Below are 27,627 nucleotides of genomic sequence, written 5' to 3'. Positions count from 1 at the left end.
CTAGGAGCGACTGGCTTTTTTTCTCTTCTTCAGAGGAACAGATTTTTTTCTGGTGGTGGTAACAGCCCTTGAAAACTGTAGTTTAAATTCAACTGGAAAGTGATCGCTGACTTCCAGGGCCTGAAAGGAGAAAAGGGAGTTAGATCTGGGGAGTAGACGATGCCTGGGACATACTGTCGTTCTAGTGATGAGCAAATTTAAGAAGAGAGAGGGAAGATGAAATGCCCACCGCCGCCCAGCAGCGCTGGTGAGCACTGGCCTTGGTCCAGCCCCATCAGAAACATCAAGTCCCCAAATCATGGACTTGTAGGTTGAGAGACTAAGGTCCAAATGGCCCAATGTGGTGTCAAAGAATGATACCAGCCCACAGACAGAGGAGATGGCAGCCTTACCGCCTCTTCAGATAGCTGGTAGGCTTTCTGGAAGTCAAAGGTGCCATTGGACTTGGGAACCACAGAGCTGACGATCTCTTCTCCTCTAAGCACGATCCTGGAGCCAGGGAAGGGAAGACCGTCACATTAATCCACACTGTTGATTTCTGAGCTGAGACCGAGGTCTGCGCTTGACCTCTGGAGCTGACTGGGCAGCCCGACCCTTCGAAGGTGCCTCAAGTTCACAGCTGCCTCTACCCTGTCACCCCAGCAGACAGTGGCAGCGACGGCTAAATAGAATCTGTGCCTGCCGCGGCCCTGTGAGCCCAGGACAGTGTCTCCCGTTATTGGCAGGTGTCCCTGGTGGTGTAAAAATGGTTTTCTGTGTTTGTTTGTTTTGTATCAGGGGATTGAACCCAAGGTCATTCTTTCACTGAGCTACATCCCAGGCCTTTCTATTTTTTTTTTTTCTTTTTGAGACAGGGTCTTGCTGGATTGCCCAACTTGCAAACCCCTCGCCTTAGCCGCCACGTAGCTAGGCTTCCAGGTCTGCACCACTGAACCTGGCTTGTGAGAACAGCTTTTATATGACACGTGGACGCTCCGCCATGCAGCACTGACTTGCATGCTGAGAAATGTGTTTCATTTTCTGTTTCCTGATGAGATTATTGAAAAATTCTCAGGCAGCTGCTGGCTTAGCCTTAATACCTCCTTAAGCCCGAGTTTGGACAGAGAGTACGCTTCTACCTCCCGGCATTCTATAGGCAAACTCACTAAGTCAAAATTTAACACTAGACAGGTAGGGTCCACTGGGCCTCTGTCTTGATGTCTTCAACCTATGGCAAACGATGCTGTTTTCTTACCGTAGAAGTACATTTCCTTTACAAATTAATTTCAGTAAGAAGTTAATAGATTTGTGTGTGTGTGTGTGTGTGTGTGTGTGTGTGTGTGTGGTACTGGGGATGGAACCCAGAGGGTTTTCTACCTCTGGGCTATACTCCCAGACCTATTTTATTCTTTATTTGAAAACAGGGTCTCACTGAGTTGCTGAGAGCCTCACTAAGTAGCTGAGGCTGGCTTCGAACCTGTGTGATCCTCCTGTCTCAGCCTCCCAAGTGCTGGGATTACAAGCGTGCGCCACCACGCCTGGCAATGGGTTTATTTATTTATTGGTATTGGGGATCGACCCCAAGAGCATTCTACCTCTGAGCCACACTCCCAGCCCAACTTATTTTATTTATGTTTGCTGTACTAGGGATGCAACTTAGGGGTATTCTATCTCAGCCTTGTATTTTTTATTCTTTATTTTGAAACAAGGTCTCACTGGGTTGCCGAGCGCCTCACTAAGTAGCTGAGGCTGTCCACGAAACGCGATCCTCCAGTCTCAGCCTCCCAAATGCTGGGATTACAAGCGTGTGCCACCACGCCCAGTTTATCTTTTTTTTTTAATCTTGAAACAGGGTATTGCTAAATTGCCGAGGGACTTGCTAGGTAGCTGAGGCTAGCCCCAAACCAGCGTTCCTCCTGTCTCAGCCTCCCAAGTAATGAGATTACAGGCATGTGTCACAGTACCTGGCTGCTTTTCTGTTTGTTTTGAGACAGGGTATCACTAGGTTGCCGGGAGTCTCGCTACGTTGCAGAGTCTGTCTTTGAACCTGTGATCCTCCTCCCTCAGCCTCTCAAGTACTGGAATTGCAGGCATGAGCCCCATGCCGGGCTAAATGAATGGAATTAAAGAAGCAGCTAGAGAGAGCTCACAGCACAGGTGCTGTGTACTGATGACACAATCGGGTGTGGGAGTCCAAAGGGTTTTGGGACCGGACTCCAGCTTGGCCCAAGCGGGTGAAGCCAGCAGGGTCCACATGGTCCCTCCTCTGAGCCCTTCCTGTTCTCTGGTGGTTTGAGTTTCTTAGATTGTTAACCACACTTCTGACTCTACCCAAATGTACACTTTTCATGGCAAGTCAGAGATTTGTGAAAGCCATTTGTTTAAGACTCAGAGCAAGGAGAAACCAGAGCATACTCGAGGCTCTCCTGTTTCTGATGTCTGCAGGGACGTGCGCAGGGGTGCCATGGGTGCAGGGACGTGCGCAGGGGTGCTGTGTGTGCAGGGACGTGCGCAGGGGTGCCGTGGATGCAGGGACGTGCGCAGGGGTGCTGTGTGTGCAGGGACGTGCGCAGGGGTGCCGTGGATGCAGGGACGTGCGCAGGGGTGCTGTGTGTGCAGGGACGTGCGCAGGGGTGCCGTGGATGCAGGGACGTGCGCAGGGGTGCTGTGTGTGCAGGGATGTGCGCAGGGGTGCCGTGGGTGCAGGGACGTGCGCAGGGGTGCTGTGTGTGCAGGGACGTGCGCAGGGGTGCCGTGGATGCAGGGACGTGCGCAGGGGTGCTGTGTGTGCAGGGACGTGCGCAGGGGTGCCATGGGTGCAGGGACGTGCGCAGGGGTGCTGTGCATGTTGCTTTTGCAGGGCCCAGGCAGGCCTTGGGCGTCTGGACGTGTCCACCAGCGTGTGGCACACGGGGGTCCCCAACAAACATGTGAACACAGAACAAAGACTGGAATTGAGATAATTGTGTCTAAGTCACTTTTTTTCTTTGGTGCGTGTGTGGTACTGGGGATGGAACCCAGGGGCATTCTACCTCCGAGCTTTACCGCCAGCTCTAGTTTTTATTCTTTATTTTAAAATAGAGTCTCACCAAGTAGCTGAGGCTGGCCATAAACCTGTGATCTTCCTGTCTCAGCCTCCCAAGTGCTGGGATTACAAGCATATACCACCGCACCCAGTTGGCCTTGGCCATTTTTGTGTGCTCCCCAGCGTGTGGCACATGGGGGTGCCCAACAAATATTTGAACACAGAACAAAGACTGGAATTGAGATGAGTATGTATAAGTCAAAAATTTTTGGTGCGTGTATAGTACTGGGGATTGAACCCAGGGGCATTCTACCTTGAACTACACCCCAGACCTTCTTATTCTCTATTTTGAGATAGGGTCTCACTAGTTACCCAGGATGGCCCCCGACTTGTGATCCTCCTGCCCCAGCCTCCTTAGTCACTGGGATTACAGGCATGCTCCACGGTGCCTGGCCTAAGCCCATTTTAAAAATATCATTTGTAAAACATAAAAGTTATATATATAATTATATATAATATATATAACTTTAATATATAATATATATAATTTTATAATTATATTTGATATATATAATTATGAAACCCAGAAATTTTAGAGCACCAAAATAAGAAACTACTCAAGCTGGGACTGGTGATGTAGAATTCCCTGAATTTAATCCCCAGTAATACATACATACATACATACATACATATATATACACACACATATATACACACACATATATATATGTTTTTAAACATACAGAATATGTGTATATTCTACATAAAGAATATAAATGTGTATATAAATATAAATATATATGCATATATTCTCTATCAAATCCTCTCTAAGCTGGACATGGTGGCACACCCTTGTAATCCCAGTACTTGGGATGCTGAGACAGGAGGATCACAAGTTCATGGGCAGCCTCAGCAACTTGGGCCCTGTTTCAAAATACAATAATAAATTAGGCTGGAGGTGTAGCTCAGAGGTGGAATGCCCCTGGGAACCATCCCCAGCACCACACACACACAGACACACACACACACACACACACACACACACACCCTGTGTCACCTCACATCCTTTGGCGCGCATGTATGTGAGCAGGGTCCTTTCCTTTCTTAGTCTCCTTCCCCACCCCCATCTGTCATGGACCTCCGTCCCGTGACTGCTTTTCTGCGTCATTCTTTTCAGTCGCTCCCGTTTTGGCCAGGGAGAACAGCTCCCTAGAGAAGGGACTTGGCCCAAGGTCCCAGAGCTGCACATGTGAGTGATCAAGGGCCCCTCCCAGCCTGGCTGGAGGCCCTTCAGGGTGAGCAGGGACTCACACTGCAGCTTCCCACCTGGGTTTCTCCTCTTTTCTTTTCTATCCCCACTCTCTTTTATAAACTGGTGATTGATGCCCTGCTTTTAATTTTGAAACAGGATCTTGGGTAAATTGCTGAGTTCAGCCTTGAACCTGTGACCCTCCCAAGTACTGGGATTACCACCGTGCATCACCGCCTCTGGCCTGGGTTTCCATTTTGGCAAGCTGAAGCAATGCCATCTTCAAAGGAAGCAGCAAGCCGGGCCTGTAATCCCAGCATTCGGGAGGCTGAGATGGGAGGATTGGAGTTGGAGGCCAGCCTCAGCTACTTAGGGAGGCCCTTTGCAATTCAGTGAGACCCTGTTTCAAAATAAAGAATAAAAAATAGGGCAGGGGGTGTAGCTGGGAGGTAAAATGCCCCTGGGTTCCATCTCCAGTATTGCAAAAAAAAAAAAAGAAAAGGAAGGAAGGAAGGAAGGAAGGAAGAAAGAAAGAAAGAAAGAAAGAAAGGAAAAAGGAAAGGAAAAGAAAAGAAAAGAAATCAGCAGCCCTGAAAGCCTCAAGAGGAACAGAGGAGCCCTGGGGATGGAAGCGGAAGCCTGGCCCCAGGGCCTGGGAAGCGAAGGCACGGGGCGGTTCTGCTGCAGGGGTCACCTTGTGCCACCTCGTGCTCCCCAGCAGCTGGCTGAGCTCTGGGAACTGTGGTCACCGCGGGCCAAACTCCCAGGGGCTTCCCTGCTGTGGTCTCTGCTGCAGACAGCTGATGTTCACAGGCTTGGGCGCTCCCACTTCCCTCCAGATTAAAGAAGCAAAAGTGACAGCGCCGGAAAACCCCCAGATGGACTTTTTTCTGTTTCTTTCTTCTTTCTTTCTTTCTTTCTTTCTTTCTTTCTTTCTTTCTTTCTTTCTTTCTTCTTTCTTTTTGGTGGTATTGCGGATGGAGCCCAAGGGCATTCTACATCCAAGCTCTACCCCTAGCCCGATTTTTTATTCTTTATTTTGGAACAGGGTCTCACTGAGTTGCAAAGGGCTTAAGTAGCTGAGACTGTCTGCGAACCTGGATCCTCCTGTCTCCACCTCCCAAGTACTGGGATTACCAGCGTGCGCCACCACGCCCAGCCCGGTTGGACTATAAAAGTGCAAAGGAAGGCCAGCGTTCAAACATGTGCATTTGCATTTAGAATGAGCAGCAGCAGCTATGAAAGCGCACTAGCTGCTCTCATCTTTATGGCTGCACCCTGAGGGATCATCAATATTTGCACAAAATATCTGCATGGGGCGTCCATTCTGCAGTGTTTATGATCGCAACCCTTGGTTATAATCTAATGGCCAGCGAGGGGACGGAGCTGTACAGCATCCTTGTGGTGGCGTGGGGAAGCCCGAGCACTGCACACCGCAGGCTCGGTGCCGGCAGCTTTATATATGTCCCTTCACTTAGTCCTTGTCATGGCTCCCCGAGTGAGACGCCGCCGCACTCTCCCTTTCACAAACAAGGACACGGAAGACTTAAAAGCCTCTTAGTCATAGATACCTTAAGTGGTAGAATCAGGATTTGAACTGGGGCCTGCCTGGCGTCAACGCTGGCACTGCTAAGCTCCAGGGCCCAGGGCTGCGGCTCGGGCTGTTCAGCTCACGCTGCAGGAGCCCGGCGCGGAGCCTGAAGTGGAAGGGCCCGCTCCCCAGCCTGGCGCGCCCTCGGCCCTCCCGGAGCAGGCTGGCACGCTGCAGGCGCTATAGCGACTGCGGGCCCACGAGCTCTACCTGTCGTATGAGCAGTGGGTGCTCCTCTTGACCGTGGTGTCCTCTTGGTCCCCGATCAGCCAAACGAACCTGGGGTCGGTCCTCAAGCGGATGTTCTTCCAGGCCTTCTTGGAGACGTAGCTGCAGCCAGCGTTGAAGTCACCCATGAAAACGAAATTCTGAAAGGCATGTTTCAGACCCATCATTAGGTGGACGCGGCTGCTCAGGCTGTGCCTGGCACTGGCAGCAGCCACTCCGCTCTCATACACGATAGACAGCGGGGGCTGCTGTGGGCTGAGCCCCTTCTCATGCTAAAGTCCTGAGCCCAGGGTGGTGGACTGCGATTGTATGTGGAGACAGGGTGCGCGTGTGCATGTGTTGTTGGGGATTGAACTTAGGGGCATTCTACCTCTGAGCTTCACGCCTAGCCTTTCTTATGTTTTGATTTGAAACAAGGTCTCATTAGGTTACTGAGAGACTTGCCTGTCTCAGCCTCCCAAATGCTGGGATTACAGGTGTGTACTCACCTAGCTGAGATAGGATCTTTAAAAAGGTAGTTAAGGGAGCCGGGCGTGGTGGCACACGCTTGTAATTCCAGCATTTGGGAGGCTGAGATCGGAGGATCGGGGTTTGTGGACAGCCTCAGCTACATAGTGAGGCCCTCCTCAACTTAGTGAGACTCGGTTTCAGAATAAAAGAATAAAAATTAGGGCAGAGGGTGTAGCTTGGAGGTCGAATGCCCTAGGTTCCATCCCCAGACCTGCAAAAAAAAAAAAAAAAAAAAAAGGTAGTTAAGGTAAAATGTGGTCACGTGTGCAGGCCCTAACCCAATAGGACTGGCGCTTTTCTAAACAGGGGAGGAGATGGGGTCCACTCAGTGGTAGAGCATAAACAAGCACATGGCCCTGGATTCATCCCCAGCACCACACAAAACCAAAACAAACAAACAGAAAAGGAGATTAGGACAGAGAGAGAGAGAGAGAGAGAGAGAGAGAGAGAGAGAGAGAGAGAGAGAGAGAAGAGAAGAGAAGAGAAGAGAAGAGAAGAGAAGAGAAGACGAGACGAGAAGAGAGGAGGGAGGGAGACAGGGATGCTGTGGAGAGAGAAGAGGGCCATCCGCAGGCAAACGGAGGGCCCAGCAGGAGAAACAGCCCTGCTCACAGACCTTTCTAGCCTAAAGAACGGCGAGCTAGCAACTTTGTGTTCTTTAACCCACCTGGTCTTCTATATGTGGGTTCTTTTTGTTGTTGTTTTTGGGTCTCGGGATTGAACCCCAGGGCATTCTACCTCCAAGCTACCTAGTTGCCAAGGGTTTCACTAAGTAGCTGGGCTCTCCTCAGCGTGTCCTGCGATCCTCCTGTCTCAGTCCCCCATGTACTGCGATTACAGGCCCGGGCACCTTGCCCAGCTAAGGCGGGTGTTCTGCAGGGGAAGGAGGAGGTTTTCCTCACCACTCCGGCCTGTGCCTCGTCACCTTGACTCTGTAATTCAGGGAGCAGAGGTGGCAGGATGGAAGGATTCAGCTAACTAGGAGGTTTGTTTCTGGCTCCAAGTACCGCAGAAACACGCAGGCACAGGAGTGAGTCAACAGCTTGGTTTCCAAGCAGGAAAGGTGTCCTTGGGCGCCAAGCTGACGCGTTGGCACCACTCTCTCTCCCCCTATTGTTTTGTGGTTGGAAACTTATTCCTGTGCAATTTCAGCCCTTGGAGAAAGCGGAGGAGCCCCAGGGTGAGCTGCTCCTCCCCACCCCAGCACCAACGGCAACTTGCTGTGTTGGAAGTATTTTTCCCTGGGAGGCTCTTGGAACAGAAGTTTATCATTCCACGATAGACAGGAAGTGTCCGATTTCCCTGTCGGTGCTGCTATTTGCGGTGGTTGCTGACTATGAGTTTTCTTCCAGAACATTTCATCGCGACCTCAGCGATCACATTTCCCCTGAGATTAATGGGCGCGGTTGAGGACAGGGTGTTAGCCCTGACCTGAGTGATCTTTGGGCGTGATTTGCAGAGCCTTCACTACGCACCAGGACAGTGTGCAGTGTTTTATAAAGTTTAAATTGCATTAAGTTTAAATTGCATCTTAGCTGAGTGTGGTGGTGCACACTGGTAATCCCAGAAATTTGGAGGCTGAGACAGGAGGATGGCAGGTTTGAGACCAGCTTCAGCAACCTAGCAAGACCCTGTTTCAAAAACAACAAAAAGTTGGGGTGCAGCTGGGAGGCAGAATGCCCCTGAGTTCAGTCTCCAACACCCCAAACAAACAAACAAACAACCCCGCATCTCCCAAGAGCACTGGGGCAGGGGGCAGAGGCAACAGTAAGTCCTGGAGAAGCGGGTGGCAGGACTGTGCTCTACCCCAGCCATCGCGGCCGGGCATTCTCAGCAGTGAAGCCAAGGACCTCTCTCTTGTCCTCGCAGGAGACCCCTCATCATGAGTCCCCCTGTTCACGTCTGGGCACTGATGCCCCCAGCGACGCGGCTCAGTAGATGTTCAATATACTCTTGTTGAATGAATGAATGAATGAATGAAGCCTTTCTCTTGTCCTGTTTGCACACAAGCAATGGGATTCGGCCCTCATTCTTTGCAGTGTGCCCCAGGGGTATCCACCTTCATTCACCTGGCACCTTGAATGGTGGGAGGGAGGGGGTTGGCAGGACTTACATCCTGGCGAGAGGAGGAAGGAGGGATAGGGAAGCCTCCAGGCACACAGCTACAGGTGCCACGGCCGGATGGCAGGCAAAACTGCCTCTCCTCAGAGCCATCTGGAGAGCCTGTCCCTGGGACTAAAACACCTGGCCTAGAAGCCAGGCGTGGTGGCGCACGCTTGTAATCCCAGCATTTGGGAGGCTGAGACCCGGAGGATCGTGCTTTGCGGACAGCCTCAGCTACTTAGTGAGGCCCTCTGCAACTTAGTGAGACCCTGTTTCAAAATAAAGAATAAAAAATAGGGCAGGGGGTGTAGCTTGGAGGTCGCATGCCCCTGGGTTCCATACTCAGACCCACAAAATAAATAAATAAATAAATTAATTAATTAATTAAAAATAAAACACCCGGCCTCTCTCCACCTCACTCCCTCGGGGTGCGCAGTGGGCCGATGGAAGTGGCCACCTGGTGGGATCGCTGGGAGGATGAGATGGGCTCATCCGCGTGCAGCCTCAGCCCAGCGCCCTGCGCTGCCGTCACTGGCACCTGCTGACAGCCACTGTCAACAGTGCGAAGCATGAATTCCCTGGCCCCTTGTGTCCACAAGAGGCACGTCTAGGGCTGAGGGAAAGCCTGAGATGCTGTGGAGTGGCACGCCGTGCCCGGCCCGCCCGCCTGGGGTTCTGCCCCTGGGGACTGGCACACCCACAGGCCCTCACCTCCGCCTTCCACCTGCGTTTCACATCCAGGTAGACATCGGCCAGCTCATCGATCTCTCTCACGGATGTCTCTGGGGTGGTGTGCAGGGGGACGACCACGAAGTCCTTGACAGCTGGGGGACAGGAGAGTAACGGGTCACACCTTCCCTGCCCGGCACCCACTGGCTCTGCTAGGAAGCCAGGCCACGTGAGTGGCTGCCTGTGTCAGCAGTGCGGAGACCCCGATGATCTTGGGGTCACTGGGCTGCTTATTTTGAGTGCATGAAAGACTCTGCTCCTAGTTACCCTTAACAGCTAAGACGGTGCTCACAGACAGAGGTTCTGGCCTGCGCTAAGGGCTCCCCTCTAGCTCTCTCTTTGCAAGTCTGTTTTTCTTCTGCTTTACCTTTCTCCTCCTCTTCCTCCTCCTCATCTTCCTCCTCCTCATCTTCCTCCTCCTCCTCCTCCTCCTCCTTAGTTTGGGGGTACTAGGAATTGAATCTAGGGGCATTCTACCTCTCAGCAACACCCCGGCCCTTTTTATTTTTGAAACAGAGTCTCACTAAGTTGCTAAGGGTCTAAGTCACTGAGGCCCCCTCAAACCTGTGTTCTTCCTGTCTCAGCTTTCCAAGTTGCAGAGGTGTGCACCATGATGCCTGGCTTCTTGCTTTTTCTTTTTTTAATTGGTAAATTCTTAAAAACATATATTTATAGTTGTGTTTTCTACTTTTTTTGTGGTACAAAGGATTGCATTCTACCTCTGAGCTATACCCCCATCCTTATTTTATTTTGAAACAGGGTCTCATTAAGTTGAAGAGGGTCTCACGAGCTGCTGAAGCTGGCTGTGAACCTGTGATCCTCCTGTCTCAGCCTCCCCAAGTACTGGGATTACAACCTTGGGACACCACGTGGTTCTACTTTTTTTTTTTTTTTTTTTGGCAGGTCTGGGGATGGAACCCAGAGGCATCTGACCTCCGAGCTACACCCCTGCCCTATTTTTATTCTTTATTTTGAAACAGGGTCTCACTAAGTTGTGGAGGGCCTCACAAAGTAGCTGAGACTGTCTGTGAAAAGCGATCCTCTGCTCTCAGACTCCTGAATGCTGGGATCACAAGCATGCGCCACCCACCACGCCCGGCTCTACTTTTTTAAAATTGCAATTCTTTTGGATTTTTACACTAAGGGAAACATTTTTCTAATTTTAAAAAACTAAGGCTTGCCAGTTCATACTCCTTTTGGAATCAAGAATAGATTCCACAAAAGCTATTTCAAAAATAAAATGGCTTTTGTGGAGCGTCTGAACAGAACCCCCACCAGTTGGAGTTGAGAGAGCCTGAGTGGCAGGTGCGGACCTGCCCTTGTTACCTGGGAACCTGCCTGTGACCTGACACCTCCTCCTGGGCGCTCCCGATTCTCTGCCTGGGTCCTTTTGTGCCAGTATTGGAAAATTGCTCTGGTATTAATTTCCAAAATGTAAAAAGCTGTGAGAGCCTGGGTGCTATGTAAGCGCCCAGGCAGGGAGGGCGGTGGCGCTTCACTGCAGAGCTCCCCTCTCTGACGTTGTCCTAATGCCTAACCTATAGTAAGAACGCAAAGGAAATTAAGGCGTTTAGCCTCTAAAAGCCCTAGAGACAAATGAAGCCTTTAGCCCTGAAAATATGTAGAGACAGCCAGGGCCTCTGTTTATCTCCTTTTCTTTGTGACCTGGACTGCTTATAGGAAAGGGAAACTCCATTTGCTGCTTCAAAGCCCCTGTAGTTGATGAGCAACCAATCCTGCTAAATTAATAGAGACAGAAACAAGGTAGATTATGGAGCTCTGCACTCGGTAAGCGCACTGCCCAGAGGAAAAGAGGCTAAACCTGGCAAAAAAAAAAAAAAAAAAAAAAAAAAAATTACTAGCCCAGCGCCGGGCACGCTTGTAATCCCCGCGCTTGGGAGGCGGAGACAGGAGGATCGCAGGTTCGAAGCCAGCTGCACTGGCATAAGAGACCCTGTTTCCAAAAATAAAATAGGCCTGGGAGTGTAGCCCAGAGGTAGAAGGGCTTCCACGAACCCCAGTACCACCAAAAAAAAAAAAAAAAGTTACTAGCCCAGTGCTTTGGTAATGATGACAAGAACGTATCAACACAAAATCTATTTATGGGCTGGGGATGGAGAGGGGGCCAGTTCCGCTGCCGGGCTCTCCAGCAGGCCCAGGCACACTTGCTTTTACATCTCTTCTTTTTCTATTTCCTACCAATATTGTAATAAAGACTTGTTGAAGCTACACCAACCTATTAGTTTTAATTTCCCTATTCAACAAATTTGAGTTGAATAGAGGAAAAAGGGCCCACAGCACCACTACAACCATAACGCCCACCCTCTCTCACCTCACGGGGATCTGTGGGGTGTCTCCTCCCCAGGGCACAGGCTCCGGCTCCAGCCTCCCCTCCAGCTCTTCTCCTTGTGCCTCTGCCTTGCTCCTCAGCTTCTTTCTGATCCCTCCCTGCCTCTCAGCTTTGTGATCTTGGTGCCTCCCCCCCTTCAAATAAGTCTCTCAGAGCTGGGCATGGTGGTGCACACTTGTAATCCCAGGACTGTGAGGCTGAGACAAGAGGATCGCAGGTTCGAAGCCAGCCTCAGAAGCTTAGTGAGGCTCTCAGCAATTTAGTGAGACCCTGTTTCCAAATAAAATATAAAATAGGTCTGGAGGTAGAAGACTCCTGGGTTCCATCCCCAGTGCCACACACACACACACACACACACACACACACACACACAAAAAAAAAAAAAAAAAAAAAAGCCTCTCCCAGGCCTCTGCAGGGCTGGCTCTTTCAGGTCACAGCTCAGCGTCCCCTCTGTACCAGTACTGGGAAAAGGCGTCAAAATGTATTAATATATCAGTATTGGGAAATATTTCCAATTTTCAAAATATATCTCCAGTAGTAAAAAGCCAGGAGCTTCAAGGAAAGGGCTGCAGATTTCCAGGCGCCACGGGCAATTAGCAAGAGAATAGAAGGAGCCCGAAAGCCTAGGGTCTTTTTACATCTCTAAGAGAAGCCGACTTTCTCAAGGATGTCGGGGAATCCCAGACTTCCATAAGCAACTTAACACATTTTGGAGTGTATCAAAAGGTGTGGGGGTCTGTGCCAGAGACGGAGTTGGTCTATCAAAAGACCTGACCCCCTGCCTCGGAGAAAGTGCAGATCTCGCCGAGTCAGAAGACTGGTTATAAAAATACCCTGTGTCCAGGAATCTTCAGTGACTCCATTTTGGGTCTTCCCACTCTGTCACTCTGTGGCGCAGTGCTTTAAGCCCTATCTTTCCCTCTTTCTAATGGCGTCATAAGTTACAACCATAACAGAATTGTCGGTGACTTCGTTTCGGGCCACCCCCCCCCCATACTATCCCTGGATAGTATGGATAGTATGGGGCTGTAACTGTCTCCTGTATTTATGTCTTTATAATAATAAACTCATTTAAGTTTTCAGCGAGAGTCTGGACTAGTGTTACACTGATTCTAGTTCTGGACAAGGACCCGCGGCTACGGGGAAGTTTCCAGGAGCCTAACAGAGGTCCCCGGGAATGGTTCCCCCAAACCGTAACACCCTCCTCATCCCCCCATGTGAGGTGGGGGGGATGATTAGGACCCTGACGCCCCTAATCGGTGCGCCTAATGCTCTAAAGTCACTTCCTTTGCTTTAGCGTTTAGCCCACTCGCACCTGAGTTCACTCTCTTGGCCTCAGAACCCAGCATGGTGCCCAGCACATTGGAGGCGCTCACAAATGTCTGTCAGCCAGGCCTGGTGGCACACACCTGTAAACCCAGCACTTGGGAGGCTGAGATCGGAGGATCCCAGGTCTGAGACCAGCCTCAGCAGCTTAGAAGACTCTCAGCAATCTAGTGAGACCTTGTTTCCAAACAAAAAATAAAAAGGGCTGGGGGTGTGGCTTGGGGGTAGAATGCCCCTGGATTCAACCCTCAGCACCCACTCCCCCAACACACACAAAGTTTGCTGACTGAACACATGAATGAATGAGTGGGAGGGTGGGTGAGTGGTAGATGGATAAATTAATGAGTAAAATAGCTAACTCCTTTGTCTTTAATCCCAGATCAATGGGACGCAGCTGTCCTGGCACGAGAATTAAAATCTCCAAAGAGGCGGTGCTGTCCCAGATAATAGTGGAGGGGGGGAGGGCAGAGGGAGGCTGGAGGCTTAGAACAAACAGGTTCACTGAGCAGTCCACAAAGGCTCGGGACTCTCTGAGGACTAATTACTGGGGTGGGGAGGCTGTCTTCCTAGCCAGCTGAATGTCAGTGGTGTGTATGACAAAGAGGCCATTGCGCACACCTTCTGAAGGCACTTCTTACCTTCGGTGGCCCCTTTCTTCTCCCCAGGTTGTTTTTTTAAAGTGCTCCTCCCCAGCTAATTAACTCTGGGCAGAAATAGTTAACTCCATGATTCAGATGTTTATACTGGTGTGTATGAATAAAGGTGTACATGTAACTCTGAATATCTTTATTTATTTGGTGTTGAGGATTGAGCCTAGGGGCTTTCTACCTCTGAGTGCCACCTATGGCCCATTTTATATTTTTATTTTGAAACAGGATCTCGCTAAGTTGCTGAGGCTGGCCTCGAGCCTTCTATCCTCCTGTCTCAGCCTCCTAAGTACTGGGATAACAGGCACGAGCCACTCCGCCCTGCTGGGTCTTGTGCATTTTGAGCGTGCACCCCACTATTGAGCTATTTATCCCAGCTCAGCATTCTTTATTTGGTCATGATCTATCTCCTTTACTGCAATACGACTTCACAAGAGCAGGGACCTTGTCTGTTTTATCTGGTGGCCTCAGCAGAGCCTGGCACACAGTAGGTACTAAAAACATATTTGATTCTATGCAGCTGCAATTTATAAAACAAATGTAGTACCTTTTTATTTTTATTTTTTTGTCTTGGTACTGGGGATTTAACCCAGGCTATCCTATCTCCAAAATACATCCCCAGTCCTTTTTATTTTGAAACAGGGCCTCGCTAGGTTGCTGAGCGTCTCACTAAGTTGCTGTGGCTGTCCTGGAACCTGTGATCCTCTTGTCTCAGCCTCCCAAGTACTGGGATTACAGGCGTGCACCACTGTGCCAGGCCCCAGATAGGTGACTGCACCATTTTGAATCTCAAGTTGCCTTGCATGTAAAGAGGGGATAATCCTGGTTACTACCTGTAGTGTGTTGCAAGGATTACGGGAAACAGGTACTTTATCAGAGGTCAATAGCATGGCTGCCAGAGCTCAGAGTGCACTGCCTCGGATCCCCTCCCTCCTGGCAGTCTGTGACAAGATGCTACCCAGGGACTGCAGGGAGAGAGACGCTCGGCTGGCATTCACCTTTGGTGGCCATCACTGGGGCTTTTAAAAATGAAGGACTGCTAGGTGTGGTGGTGCACGCTGTTATCCCAGCATTTGGGAGGCTGAGACAGGAGGATCAAGGTTCGCAGACAGTCTCAGCTACTACTTGGTGAGGCCCTTTGCAACTCAGTGAGACCCTATTTCAAAATAAAGACTAAAAATAATAATAGGGCTGGAGGTGTCGCTCAGAGGCAGAATGCCCCTGGGTTCCATCCCCAGTACCGCAAAAAGAAGAAGGAGAAGAAGGAAGAGGAGGAGGAGGAGAAGGAAGAGGAGGAGGAGGAGGAGATGGTGGCCTAGTGTACTTGGCAGGAACCAAGGGATTGTGGCAAATCATTTCCATGAGCCTAAATGCTCCAATGAGAGTGTAGTTATCACTGGCCCTAGAAGCGGGGATCGGGCTGGCGCGGCCTCCAGTCTTGGTGATCTGGGAAGCCCGCCGGCGCCACTGGACCGCAGCGCGTGCTCTCCCTTCAGGCACTAGGGGAGCCCCACGCTGGCACCTGGACCCCCGCCCTCCTGGAGGTCTGCGGGAGCCGGAGCACTGCACACAGGTGCTCAGCCGGCTGCGCATTCCCGGGCTCCAGGGAGGTCACAGACAAGAGGCCTGTGGGTCTCACCGGTGTGTGGAGACTGGAACCAGACCACAAAGGGCTCCCGGGAAAATACGTCTCTGTCCCCATCTTGGTCGTCATGGTAGAGGTATTTTGCCTTCACAGATACCATCTTTTCCCTACAAGAGAATAAAGGAAGTCGTCTGTGCTGAGCCTCCTTTTTTTTTTTTTTTTTTTTTTTAAGAAGTAGAGGCTCAGATCCCTGCATCCCTATTAGCCTCCAGATTGGGCTCTGGAGCTGGGAGGATCTTGTGTCTGAGAACAAGGCCAAGTCGGCAGGGCCCAAGCCGACCCACAAGCGAAGGGTCAGACTTGGGTTACTAGTGAGAGGCAACGAGACCATGGAGTTCAGGAGTCAGTCCTGCTGGACGGCGTGGGCTTCCAGCCCGGGGCCAGGACTTGACAGTGAAGAATTAAGAACTGACCCAGGAAACCATGGGGCAACCGACAAATTAGATGCTACGAAGAGGCTGGTGTTTCCTTGGTTAAAGATTGAGTACCTTGCATTAGTCCCAATTTTTTTTTTTTTTTTGTGGCATTGCACCTCCAAGCTATACCCCCAGCTCTATTTTTTAGTCTGTTTTTATTTATTTTTATTTTTATTTATTTTTTGCAGGTATGGGGATGGAACCCAGGGGCATTTGACCTCCAAGTTATACCCTCTGCCCTATTTTTTTATTCTTTCTTTTTCAAACAGGGTCTCACTGAGTTGCAGAGGGCCTCACTAAGTAGCTGAGGCTGTCCGCAAACTGCGATCCTCCGATCTCAGCCTCCCGAATGCTGGGATTACAAGCGGGCGCCACCACGTCAGGCCGTGTTAGTTTCAATTTTGACATCCATTGTTTTGATTGATACTGAGAACTGGGTAGAGATCAAAATCCTATTTTGAGGACAAGATAGGTAGTTGATTCCATTCAGGGTCACAGTTTTAGGTGGATCCTGATCCATGGAGCAGAGATTATACTTACTTATAGAAAAAGGCGTACTGCTCTTTATACGTGTTTCTTCCGAGCCGAGAGCTGACCACATAGGTGTACGTTATGCTTCTCCTTGAGTTTCTAGGAAACATGAGGATTTCATGCTGAGTCTTAGAGGATGGACAGAGCCCTGCTGCACACGCCCCTAGCTCTAAGCCACCTTCGCATCCCCAGTAGCAATGTGTGGAGCAGCTATTTCCATCTTAACCTTTTTGTTGTTGTTGTTTGTTTTTTGTTTTTGGTGGTACTGGGAATGGAACCCAGGGGCTTCTACCTCCGGGCTATACTCCCAGACCTATTTTATATTTTATTTGGAAACAGGGTTTCTTAAACCAGCTGAGGCTGGCTTCTAACCTATGCGATCCTCCTGTCTCAGCCTCCCAAGCTCTGGGATTACAAGCGTGAGCCACCACGCCCGGCTTCCATCATAACTTCTGAATCCAGTAAGAAGGGCCACTGTTGACTGGAACTGGGACATCTGACAGACCTTTATTTGTTGTTTATTTACTTTTATTTATTTATTTTTGCAGTACTGGGGATGGAACCCAGGGCCATTCTACCTCTGAGCTACACCCTCAGCCCTATTTTTTTATTCTGTATTTTGACACAGGGTCTCACTGAATTGCAGAGAGCCTCATGAAGTAGCTGAGGCTGGCCGTGGACCGTGCTCCTCCTGTCTCAGCCTCCTGAATGCTGGGACCACAAGCGTGCGCCACCACGCCCGGCTTATTCACTTGTTATTTTTGCAGCACTAGGGATTGAACCCACGGCCTTGAGCATGCTAGGCAAGCACTTTATCACTGAGCTGAGCGACGTCCCCAGCGCAGCCCTGCTCTTATTTTTTCAGAAACCCTTCTGAGGGGCTACAGCTCATCCTTCCGGGCGAAGTCAACCTTATCAGGTCAAATGATCACATATTGTAGCTGTGCTTCCATAATGAAACATTTAGCTCTAAATTATTTTGTAATAGGCATTTCTTAGGCCTGGCGTGGTGGTGCACGCTTATAATCCCAGCATTCGGGAGGCTGAGACTGGAGGATCGTGGTTCGCGGACAGCCTCAGCTACTTAGTGAAGCCCTCTGCAACTCAGTGAGACCCGGTTTCAAAATAAAGAATAAAAAAAAAAATAGGGCAGGGGGTGTAGCTCGGGAGGTCAAATGTCCCTGGGTTCCATCCCCAGACCCGCAAAAATAAATAAATAAATAAATAAATAAATAAATAAATAAAATAAATAAAAATAAAATCGACATTTCTTTTTGCAACACTGGGGGTTGAGCACAGGCCTTCACACATGTTATATAACCATCTACCACCGAACTACGCCCCTAGCCCTTTTTAGTTTATTTTGAGACAGGGTCTTGCCCAGGCTGGCCTGGAACTTGCAGTTCTCCTGCCTCATCATCTTGAGTATCTGGGATTGCAGCATGGCTCACTGTACCTGGCTTGTAGTATGCATGCTTTTTTAACAGCAACATAATATCCCAGCTTGTGGACATGCCATAATTTGATTGACCCTTTCTTCTCTTATTAACATTCAATTCTTTCTTTTTTGTGTGTGGTACTGGAGATGGAACTTAGGGGTTGTCTACCTCTTTTTTATTGTTTATTTGGAAACAGGGTCTTACTAAGTTGCTGAGAGTCTAAGTAGCTGAGGCTGGCTTTGAACCTGCCATCCTCCTGTCTGAGCCTCCCAAGTACTGGGATTACAAGCATGCGTCACCATGCCTGGCTCAGTCTTTTTGTTGTAGGATAGAAGGAATAAGTAGGTAGAAAGGAGACAGGAAGGAAAAGTATAACTTTGATATAAGAACCTGGAGCTGAAATGCTTCAGCCTCTAGTCCACAAACCAGTTCTCTTTCCCAGGCCTGACTCTCCCATAAATTCTTGGGAAACCTGTAGATCCTAGAGTTAACAATATTTCAAAAAAACCCCTATAATTTAGGATATCCCAGCTTATCCGTCAATCAACTAATGAGGACCCCAATCAACCCAAGATCATCCACCCTAAGGCTGACCAGACCACAGACCATCAGGAAGCGCCTCGGGACTACTGGACTGAGCTCACCCACCCTAAGGCTGCCAGACCACCTGCCCACCATAAACCGCCTAGGGACTACCGAACTGAGCTCATCCTCACATACCTTCTCTAGCCCACCCCTCACGAAAGTCCCCTATAAGAAGAGAACCCTGAACTCCCCAAAATGCCTTCCTCATCTTGAGGGGCCCGCATTCTCTCTTGAATGTGTATTTCCTCCCCTTTTCCCCAATAAACCTCTATGTCAAATTCTTTTCCATCACGTCAGCCAAGGACCCTGCAGACCCCGAGTTCCTGAGCCAAGAACTCACCCCAACATCTTTGGCATCCCAACATTTTTTTTCTTTTCTTTTTATAACAGAATTTCTTTGTAATCCTAGCATTCAGGAGGCTGAGACTGGAGGATGGCAGTTCGCAGACCGCCTCAGCTACTTAGTGAGGCCCTCTGCAACTCAGTGAGACCTGGTTTCAAAATAAAGAATTAAAAAATAGGGCAGGGGGTGTAGCTCGGAGGTCGAATGCCCCTGGGTTCCATCCCCAGACCTGCAAACAAAAACAAAACAAAAACAAAAACAAACAGGACTTCTTCTGGGCAAGGTGGCATATACTTGTAAGCCCTGTACTTGGGAGGCTCTGATAAGAGGACCGCAGGTTCAAGGCCAGCCTCAGCAACTTAGTGCAACCCTGTTTCAAAACAAAAAGTAATAAGGGGCCAGATGGAGTGGTACATCTCTAATCCCAGTACTTGGGAGGCAGAGACAGAGGATCACAGGTATGACGCCAGCCCCAGAGACTTAGCGAGAACTTTGGCAACTTAGTGAGACCCTGCTTTAAAATAAAAAGGGCTGGGGGTATAGCCTGGAGGCAGAAGTCCCTTGGGTTCCATCCCAGAACCACAAAAGAAATGAATAACAGGACTTAGCTCATCTTTTTGTCAGCTGCTTTCATTTCTCCATCGGCCCCATCCCCTCGCCTGTTTCCGCTCTATTTATGTTCTCATTTCCAACCCAGCAGCTGACGGTTCCCAGGCCCAGCCTAAGGGAGGGGAGCCTGGCCCTGTGAGCCGGTGCTCGCGGTAAGCCCCGGCTCCCACATCGCCTTCAGTTCCCGGGTCTGGCTGCCCTGGCCGGCCCCACGTACCCATTCAGCTTCTCCATCAGCTGGGGACAGATCATGTTGTTGCTGTCCTTGATCTCCATCAGGAGCATGACGTCACAGCGCTTGATGACCTGCAGACAGAGAATTCCCAGGAGGGTGAGGCCATTTTCTGCAAAGTATGAAGCCTTGTGATAGTCAGGTCTGGTGGCACACACCTGTAACCCTAGTCCTTGGGAGGCTGAGACAGGAAGATCACAGGCTTGAGGGCAGCCTCAGCAACCTATCAAGACTCTGGTTTTTTTTTGTTTTGTTTTTTGGTGTTGCTGGGGGTGGAACCCAGGGGCTTTCTACCTCCGGGCTATACTCCCAGACCTACTTTATATTTATATTTGGAAACAAGGTCTCACTAAGTTGCTGAAAGCCTCACTAAGTAGCTGAGGCTGGCTTCGAACCTGTGCGATCCTCCTGTCTCAGCTTCCCAAGCACGGGGATTATAAGCTTGTGCCACCATGCCCAGCCGAGATTCTCTTTTAAACAAAAAAATAAAAAGGGTTGGAGGGTATAGCTCAGAGGTAGAATGACCTTGGGTTCAATCTCCTGTACAAGGGGAAAAAAGAGAAATTATAAGACTTTTTATTAAGCCGAGTGTGGTGATGCACGCTTGTAATCCCAGCATTGGGGAGGCTGAGACAGGAAGATCGCAGTTGATGGACAACCTCAACTACTTAGGCCCTTTGCAACTCAGTGAAACCCTATTTCAAAATAAAGAATAAAAAATAGGGCTGGGAGGCCGGGCATGGTGGCGCACACTTGTAATCCCCGCGCTTGGGAGGCAGAGACAGGAGGATCGTGCAGGTTCGAAGCCAGCCGTGCGCGCTGGCTTAGGAGACCCTGTTTCCAAATAAAAATGTAAAAAATAGGTCTGGGAGTGTAGCCTGGAGGTAGAAGGGCTTTCAGGAACCCCAGTACCACAAAAAATAAAAAATAAAAAATAGGGCTGGGGGTGTAGCTCGGAGGTAGAATGCCCCTGGGTTCTATTTCCTGTATTGCAAAATAAATAAATAAATAAATAAATAAATAAATAAATAAATAAATAAAAAGAGAGGGCAGATACAAGGGAAAATCAAGTCAACTACACAGTAACCCAGCTAGAAAGTAGCCATAGTGGAATCTGAACCCAACAATGCAGGCCCAGAGCCTAGAATCAGACCCTCACATACCCTAGCTGTGGTTTACTTAAATAACTTCCTAACAGCAACAATAACACGCAGTAAAGGCCTTCACAATTAAAAGGACAAAGCTGGATTCTACAGCCGTCAAAAGGTAGAATGATCAGAGCTGACTTTTTTGTTCTTTTGTTGTTTCGTTTTTTGGTGGCACTGGGGTTCCTGGAAACCCTTCTACCTCCAGGCTACACTCCCAGACCTATTATATATATATTTTTTTTTTACTTGGAAACAGGGTCTTTTACACCAGCGCGGCTGGCTTCGAACCTGCGCGATCCTCGGGATCCTCGGGATTACTAGCGTGCGCCACCACGCCGGGCCAGCGCTAACGTTTATTATGAACTTACTCGGAGCCTCACAACGCCCCGCGAGATGACCGTGGTCATCAGCTCATTGAACACAGGGGGAAGCCAAGCTCAGGGCGGCGCAGTGACCACCTACAGTCGAACTGCCAGGATGGGCGGGAGTCGGGCTCTGAGCTCAGATGGAGACTGAAAAGCCCACGGTGCCCACCTGGTAAGGACCAGCCCCGGCTCTCACAGGCTCGAGTCCAGGGAGGGAGGCAACGGCAGCGACTGGCTACAACTAGAGAGACAAACAGAATTTGCCTAAGGGTCACGGGCCTGACGTGTTGGGGAAGGAATTGCTTCCGCCCAGAGGATCATGGAACGCTCCGCCTGTTGCGTTAGTCACAGATCTTTCTGGAAGAGTTGTAAAAATGTACACACTCTTTGATTCCGTTTTCCTACTTTGAAGACTGTCTATTTCTCTGCACCTCCGTTCCTCATCTATAAATTAGATGATAATAGTCCATCCCTCGTGGGGTCTTGCAGGGTTGCTGGAGGATTAAGTGGCTACTTAAACAGTGCCGGCCATGTAAAAACATAGAGTAGACGATGCTGATTATCATTATTATCACTTGTACAGATCAAAGAGGAAGACGCAGCTGGGCATGGTGGTGCACGCTTGCAATCTCAGTACTTGGGAGGCTGAGACGAGAGGATCCCAGGTTCGAGGTCAGCCTCAGCAACTTAGTGAGGTCCTCTGCAATTTAGTAAGGCCCTGTTTCCAAATAAAAAAATAAAATAGGGTTGGGGGCTGGGGTGTAGGTCAGATGTAAAATGCCCCTGGGTACTATTCTCAGTACCACAAAAAATAAGAAATAAAAAAGAGGAAGATGCATTGCAACAGTAACAGTGGAAACAACCCAAGTCTCCCCAATGGGAAAACATCAATCTAATGTGCTGAAGAAAAAAAAGGACAGGGCATTATGAAACAGTAGAAGTTATGTTTTTTTTTTTTTTTGGCATTACTGGGGATAGAACCCAGGTGCATTCTACCTCCGAGCTACACCCCCAGCCCTATTTTTCATTCTTTATTTTGAAACAGGGTCTCACTGAGTTGCAGAGGGTCTCACTAAGTAGCTGAGGCTGGCCGTGAACCGCAATCCTCCGGTCTCAGCCTCCTGAATGCTGGGATCACAAGCTGCGCCACCAGACCCAGCAATATTTCTTCTTAATATTCCTAACATACAGGTGGTTATTCTGAGGCTCACAGTGAACATTAATAATCTGAACACTAAGAGAAAGTGGGATAATAGGACCCCTGCACCCCAAAGTCCTCCTCCTTTTATGGTATTGTGATTGAACCTAGGAACGCTCTACCACTGAGCTCACCCCAATACTTCTTTTTTTATTTTACGGTACTGGGGGATGGAACCCAGGGGCATTCTACCTCCGAGCTACACCCCAACTCTATTTTTTACTCTTTATTTTGAAACAGGCTCTCACTAAGTTGTGGAGGGCCTCACTAAGGAGCTGAGTCTGGGATTACAAAATGCACTACCACACCCCGCTTTATTTGTTATTTTGAAACAGGGTCTCATTAAGTTTCCACACACTGGCCTCTAACTTGAGATCCTCCTGTGTTAGCCTCCTAAGTACTGGAATGACAGGTGTGGGTCTCGCCCTACCAGAGCCCTCCTGACCACTACACTGGCCAGCCAAGAAGATCTGCATGTGCTTGTGATCGCGCCTCTTCAAGGACCAAGGGCCCTTTTTTTGTGTGACCCATTGGCGCAAAGCAAATATAGGCCATGGGTTCAGGCTCCCTTTGCTGGGAAAGCTCGGCCTCTGGGTTCCTGTTTACAACCCCTTCCTTGTCTACCACGCACTTCTGAGCCCCGTATCTCCAGCTGTGACTGATGTCCACTTCCCCTGGCCTGTTCTCTTGGTATCTCTGGAAAGATTTCCTATAGACAAGAACCTGCACTGCAATGAGCAATGGCTCAAGATTCCGTTGTCGGAATTCTCCTGTAACTGTAGCTGATTGCCACCCACCCACCCACCTACCCACCTACCCATCTACCTACCCATCCATCCATCCATCCATCCATCCTTCCTTCCTTCCTTCCTTCCACCCACCTACTCATCCACTGGTCCATCCATCCAACTAAATTTCATTGTGGGCCTACTGCATGCCAGGCCACAGCTAGACTCGGCTTTATGTATAACTTGATGCCCCGCTGCTGCCATAGCATCTGATACGAGTGAAAGAAAGGGAGAAGGGAGCGAGAAACATTCTAGAGCCAGCTGGGCACAAATATGTGTGTGTATATATATATATATATATATATATATATATATATATATATAGTGTGTGTGTGTGTGTGTGTGTGTGTGTGTGTGTGTGTGTTTCTGGGGTTTAAACTCAGGGGCATTCTACCTCCAAGATACACTCCCAGCCCTATTTTGAAACAGGATTTCTAGGTTGCTGAGTCTCAGGACTTGCTGAGCCTGCCCTTAGACCTGTGATTTCCCTTCTCCCCTCCTAAGTCCTGGAATTATAGACCTGTGCCACCATCGCTGATCTGTCTTCTTGTTTTTAATTTTTCTTATTGCATTGTAAGAAAGCAGGGGAATCACTTTACTCACTTTCCTATTTAATCCTGTAATAATAAGACATTCTTTTGTTCATTTTTTGGTACTGGGAATTGAACCCAGGGGCATTCTACCTCTGAGCTACACCCCCTACCCTTTTAATTTTTTATTTTGGAACAAGGTCTCACTAAATTCCTGAAATCCTACTGGCTAAGTCTCCTGAGTGCTGGGGTTATAAGTATGTGCCACCACACCCAGCTCCTATTCAGTTCTTTAAAAACTGATTTTGTTGGGCTGAGGATAAACCTGGGTGGTAGAATACACAATGCTTAGCTGGTTCACTCATCAGCACCACACCCCAAAAAGTTTTGGTTGTAATTTTCTAATTATAAAAATAATGTTGCTTGTTGTGAAACATCTGGAAAGTCCTGAAAAGACAGAGAAGACAATTAAAAAAAAAAACCAGCCCCACCACCCAGACTTTTTTTTGTGTGTGGTACTGGGGGTGGAACCCAGGGGCTTTTCTACCTCCAGGCTGTACTCCCAGACCTATTTTATACTTTATTTGGAAACAGGGTCTCACTAAGTTGCTGAGAGCCTCACTACGTAGCTGAGGCTGGCTTTGAACCTGTGTGATCCTCCTGTTTCAGCCTCCCAAGTGCGGGGATTAAAAGCGTGCGCCACCGTGTCTGGCTGCCTCCCAGATGTTTTCCCAAGTGATTTATATATTTACTTACAAAATTGGCATTGGAATGATTAGCCCAGTGGTTCTAACTATGGACTTTGAATCAAGTGGCATTGGGGTTTGTATCTCGATTCTATCCTTCATCAGCCATGTGACCCTAAGAAGGCCGCTTAACCTCCCTGGGTCCCCCACATTCCTTAGCTGTAACCTGAGAAAATACCAATACCTCCACCTCCCGTGGCGCCATCTTGGGAAGCAGAAGTCAGGCTGGATAGCGTACAGCAGGCCTGGTACACAGGCTCTGCTCTGAGGGTGGAAACTGAAGAATCAGCAGGAGACACCCGGCAGGGACGGCACCGGGACACCTGGCCCTGGCAGGGAGGGCAAGCCCAGGGCAGAAGGCAGCCTCCTTGCCTTCCAGCCTCCCCCGCGGAGGCAGAATGACACAACCTTCTCATGTTTGCCCCCCAAGGGACCAATCCAATGGGGAAAAGAGGAGGAGCCATCCCAGAGGGAATGGCTGGGTGCCCATGGTTCCTGAAACCCGGAGGAGTCGCCTACCCCTATCAGCCCCAGTTTTCTCCTTTTTCAACTGGAGGATATACTGCCCACCTCCTTATATTAAATAAGACTATAAAAGCTTTGGATTATAATAGTGCTCAGTCATTGGACCCTGGAATCAATTCCATTATTATTATTATTTTTTTTTTATTTTTATTTTTTTGGTGGTACTGGGGTTCCTGGAAGCCCTTCTACCTCCAGGCTACACTCCCAGACCTATTTTATATATCTGAAACAGAGTCTCTTACACCAGCGCGGCTGGCTTCGAAACTGCGCGATCCTCCTGTCTCTGCCTCCCAAGCGTGGGGATTACAAGCGTGCGCCACCACGCCTGGCCTTATTATTATTATTTTGTGGTACTGGTGATTGTACCCAGGGATATCCTACTTCTGAGGCACACCCCCAGCCCTATTTAATTATTTATTTATTTTTAAATTTATTTTTATTTTTATTTCTATTTTAATTGAGGGTCTGGAGATGAAACCCAGAGGCAGTCAATCTCTGAGCTACACCCCCTGCCCTAGTTTTTTTTTTTTTTTTAATTCTTTATTTTGAAACAGGATCTCACTGAGTTGCAAAGGGCCTCACTAAGTAGTAGCTGAGGCTGTCTACAAACCGCGATCCTCCAGTTTCAGCTTCCCAAATGCTGGGATTACGAGCATGCGCCACCACGCCTGGCTTAATTTTTTATTTTGAAACAGGGTCTCGCTAAGTCTCTGAAGGTCTCATTAAATTGGTGAGGGTAGCCAGGTGTGGTGCCACACACTTGCAATCCCAGCATTCGGGAGGCTGAGACAGGAGGATCGCAGTTTGTGGACAGCCTCAGCTACTACTTAGTAAGGCCCTTTGCAACTCAGTGAGATCGTGTTTCAAAATAAAGAATAAAAAAATAGGGCTGGGGGTGTAGCCCAGAGGTAGAATGCTCCTGGGTTCCATCCCCAGTACCACAAATTAATTAATTAATTAATTAATTAATTGCTGAGGCTGACCTCAAGCCCATGATCCTCTTGTCTTAAACTCCCAAAAGTTCATTTTTGAAAGCTTGGCATTTTGGGCTTAACTGTAACTGCTCTGTAGGGCACCTCTGGCAGGGTTTTATGACAGCTCTGTTGGCGGGAAGGATGCTTTTGTGGCATTGGTGGTGAAGGTAATTCTTTTTTTTTTTTTTTTCTTTTAATGTGGTGCTGGGGATTGAATTCAGCGGAATTCTACCTCTTAGCTACATGCCTATTTTATTTTATTTGAAAACAGGGTCTCATTAGGTTGCTGAGAGTCTTACTAAGTTGCGGAGGCTGTCCTTGAACCTGGGATCCTCCTGTTTCAGGCGCCTAAGTTCTGGGATTACAAGTGTGTGCCACCACACCCCACAGAGAGAATAATTCTTGACAAAGACTTCAGACACGCTTGGTAGGCTCTGGCAGCACAAAAGAGGCGCTGTGTGTAAGAATGGAATCATCACAGAACAAAGAGACAGGTGCTGAGATTGCGCTGATGTCTCCTGGGATGGACAGGTGCGGGGTGATGGGAACGTGGCAGCTTCCCAGGCTCCACACGGCCATGGGTGAAGATGTGAGGACATAGTTTCCCTGCATGGCAGAGCTCCCCACGGAGCCACATGTCCGGCACCCACACGCTTGGCACAGCCGACCTGGTTAAACAACGGCATCTAGAGGCCCTGGGTACCGTCCAACGGGCAGGGTCGACAGGGCTCAGGACTGCTGAGGAAGAAAGCACTGAGTCCTCTGCCTAGCAACACCAATTCCTGCCTTGTGCCAGGGGTGCCGGGTCCTACTCACTGGGCCCTCCGCCTTCTTGCCCCTGCTGGAGGCAATGCCCCCCATTTTGTGGGAGGATGTAGACAGATGGCAGTGAAGCGACCCCTGGCTCTCACGGTGCCAGGGCTCCTGTCATGTCCACCCCACCATGGGGCCTCTGGGGTTTTTAAGGCAATAACCCCACTGCCAGCATCCTAAGTAAGTTAACCTATGGGACCAAGAGGGTCGACGGACTCCAGAGAAATGTGAGCGGTGTCCCCAGTCACCGGCCACGTCACCCAAGGACAGCATTATCTAAGTGCAGAGGAAGTTATGCACTTAGAGATGGAGTCGGGGGAAAGCTTAATTTTTATTTTGAGCCAGGGTCTCACTAAATGGCTGAGGGCCTCGCTCCTGCAATCCTTCTGTCTCAGACTCTCAAGAATTGGCATTGCAGGTGTGCCACTGTGCCCGGCTACTTCATCTTGCTTTGCTCAGCATCTCTGCATAGGGGATAATGATCCTTGATCAAAAGGATGATGAAACAGAATCAGGTAATTATGGTGCCCGGCAGTCATGAAATCACCCAAACAGCCTCGAGGTCCTTACCTGGAATTTACTACCGTCCAGATGCTGGTGTTAAGAGCTTTACCTCCCCCTATCTGGGGAGCCCTCAGAACACTCCTGTGGGAGGCACAGCTATCACCCCAGTTTTAGAATAGGGCAGGAGTCCCCAAGAGGGGCCACGGCTCTTGTAATCATTTCCTTTCCTATCGATACCCAATGCCAAGCCAGCTGCTGCCTTCAGCCCAAGGGCAATGTTGAGTTAGAGTCCTCCCGAGCCCCGCCGAAGGACAGCTTACCTTCATGATGATGTCCATGGCCTTGCTGTTTCCCGTCTTGCTTTCCCCAAAGGACCTCACGTTGAAGGAGCAGAGCTTCAGGGCCAGGGTGCCAGGGAGGGCGAGGAGAAGCATCAGGGTGCCCAGGCTCCGGGACATCCTGGCGCTGTTCGGGCTTGGGATGGACGGGAGAAGAGACA

General features: G+C 49.3%; 1 protein-coding gene across 1 annotated transcript; it reads right to left on the bottom strand.

Moving 5' to 3' along the window:
• On the bottom strand, nucleotides 1-27,586 carry DNASE1L3 (deoxyribonuclease 1L3; the record flags this gene model as incomplete). Its single annotated transcript, XM_080715990.1, has 8 exons — nucleotides 1-120; nucleotides 393-489; nucleotides 6,055-6,212; nucleotides 9,397-9,509; nucleotides 15,377-15,489; nucleotides 16,339-16,428; nucleotides 19,523-19,611; nucleotides 27,449-27,586. 8 exons carry the CDS (start codon nucleotides 27,584-27,586, stop codon nucleotides 1-3), a joined length of 918 nt encoding a protein of 305 aa, XP_080572116.1.
• Nucleotides 27,587-27,627: the final 41 nt, after the last annotated feature.

Source organism: Muscardinus avellanarius (genome assembly GCF_963383645.1).
Source record: "Muscardinus avellanarius genome assembly, chromosome: 18".
In the NCBI taxonomy this organism is placed as follows: Eukaryota; Metazoa; Chordata; class Mammalia; order Rodentia; family Gliridae; genus Muscardinus; species Muscardinus avellanarius.
The sequence above is the reverse complement of the archived record's forward strand: the minus strand, read 5'-3'. Positions and strand labels throughout refer to the sequence as shown.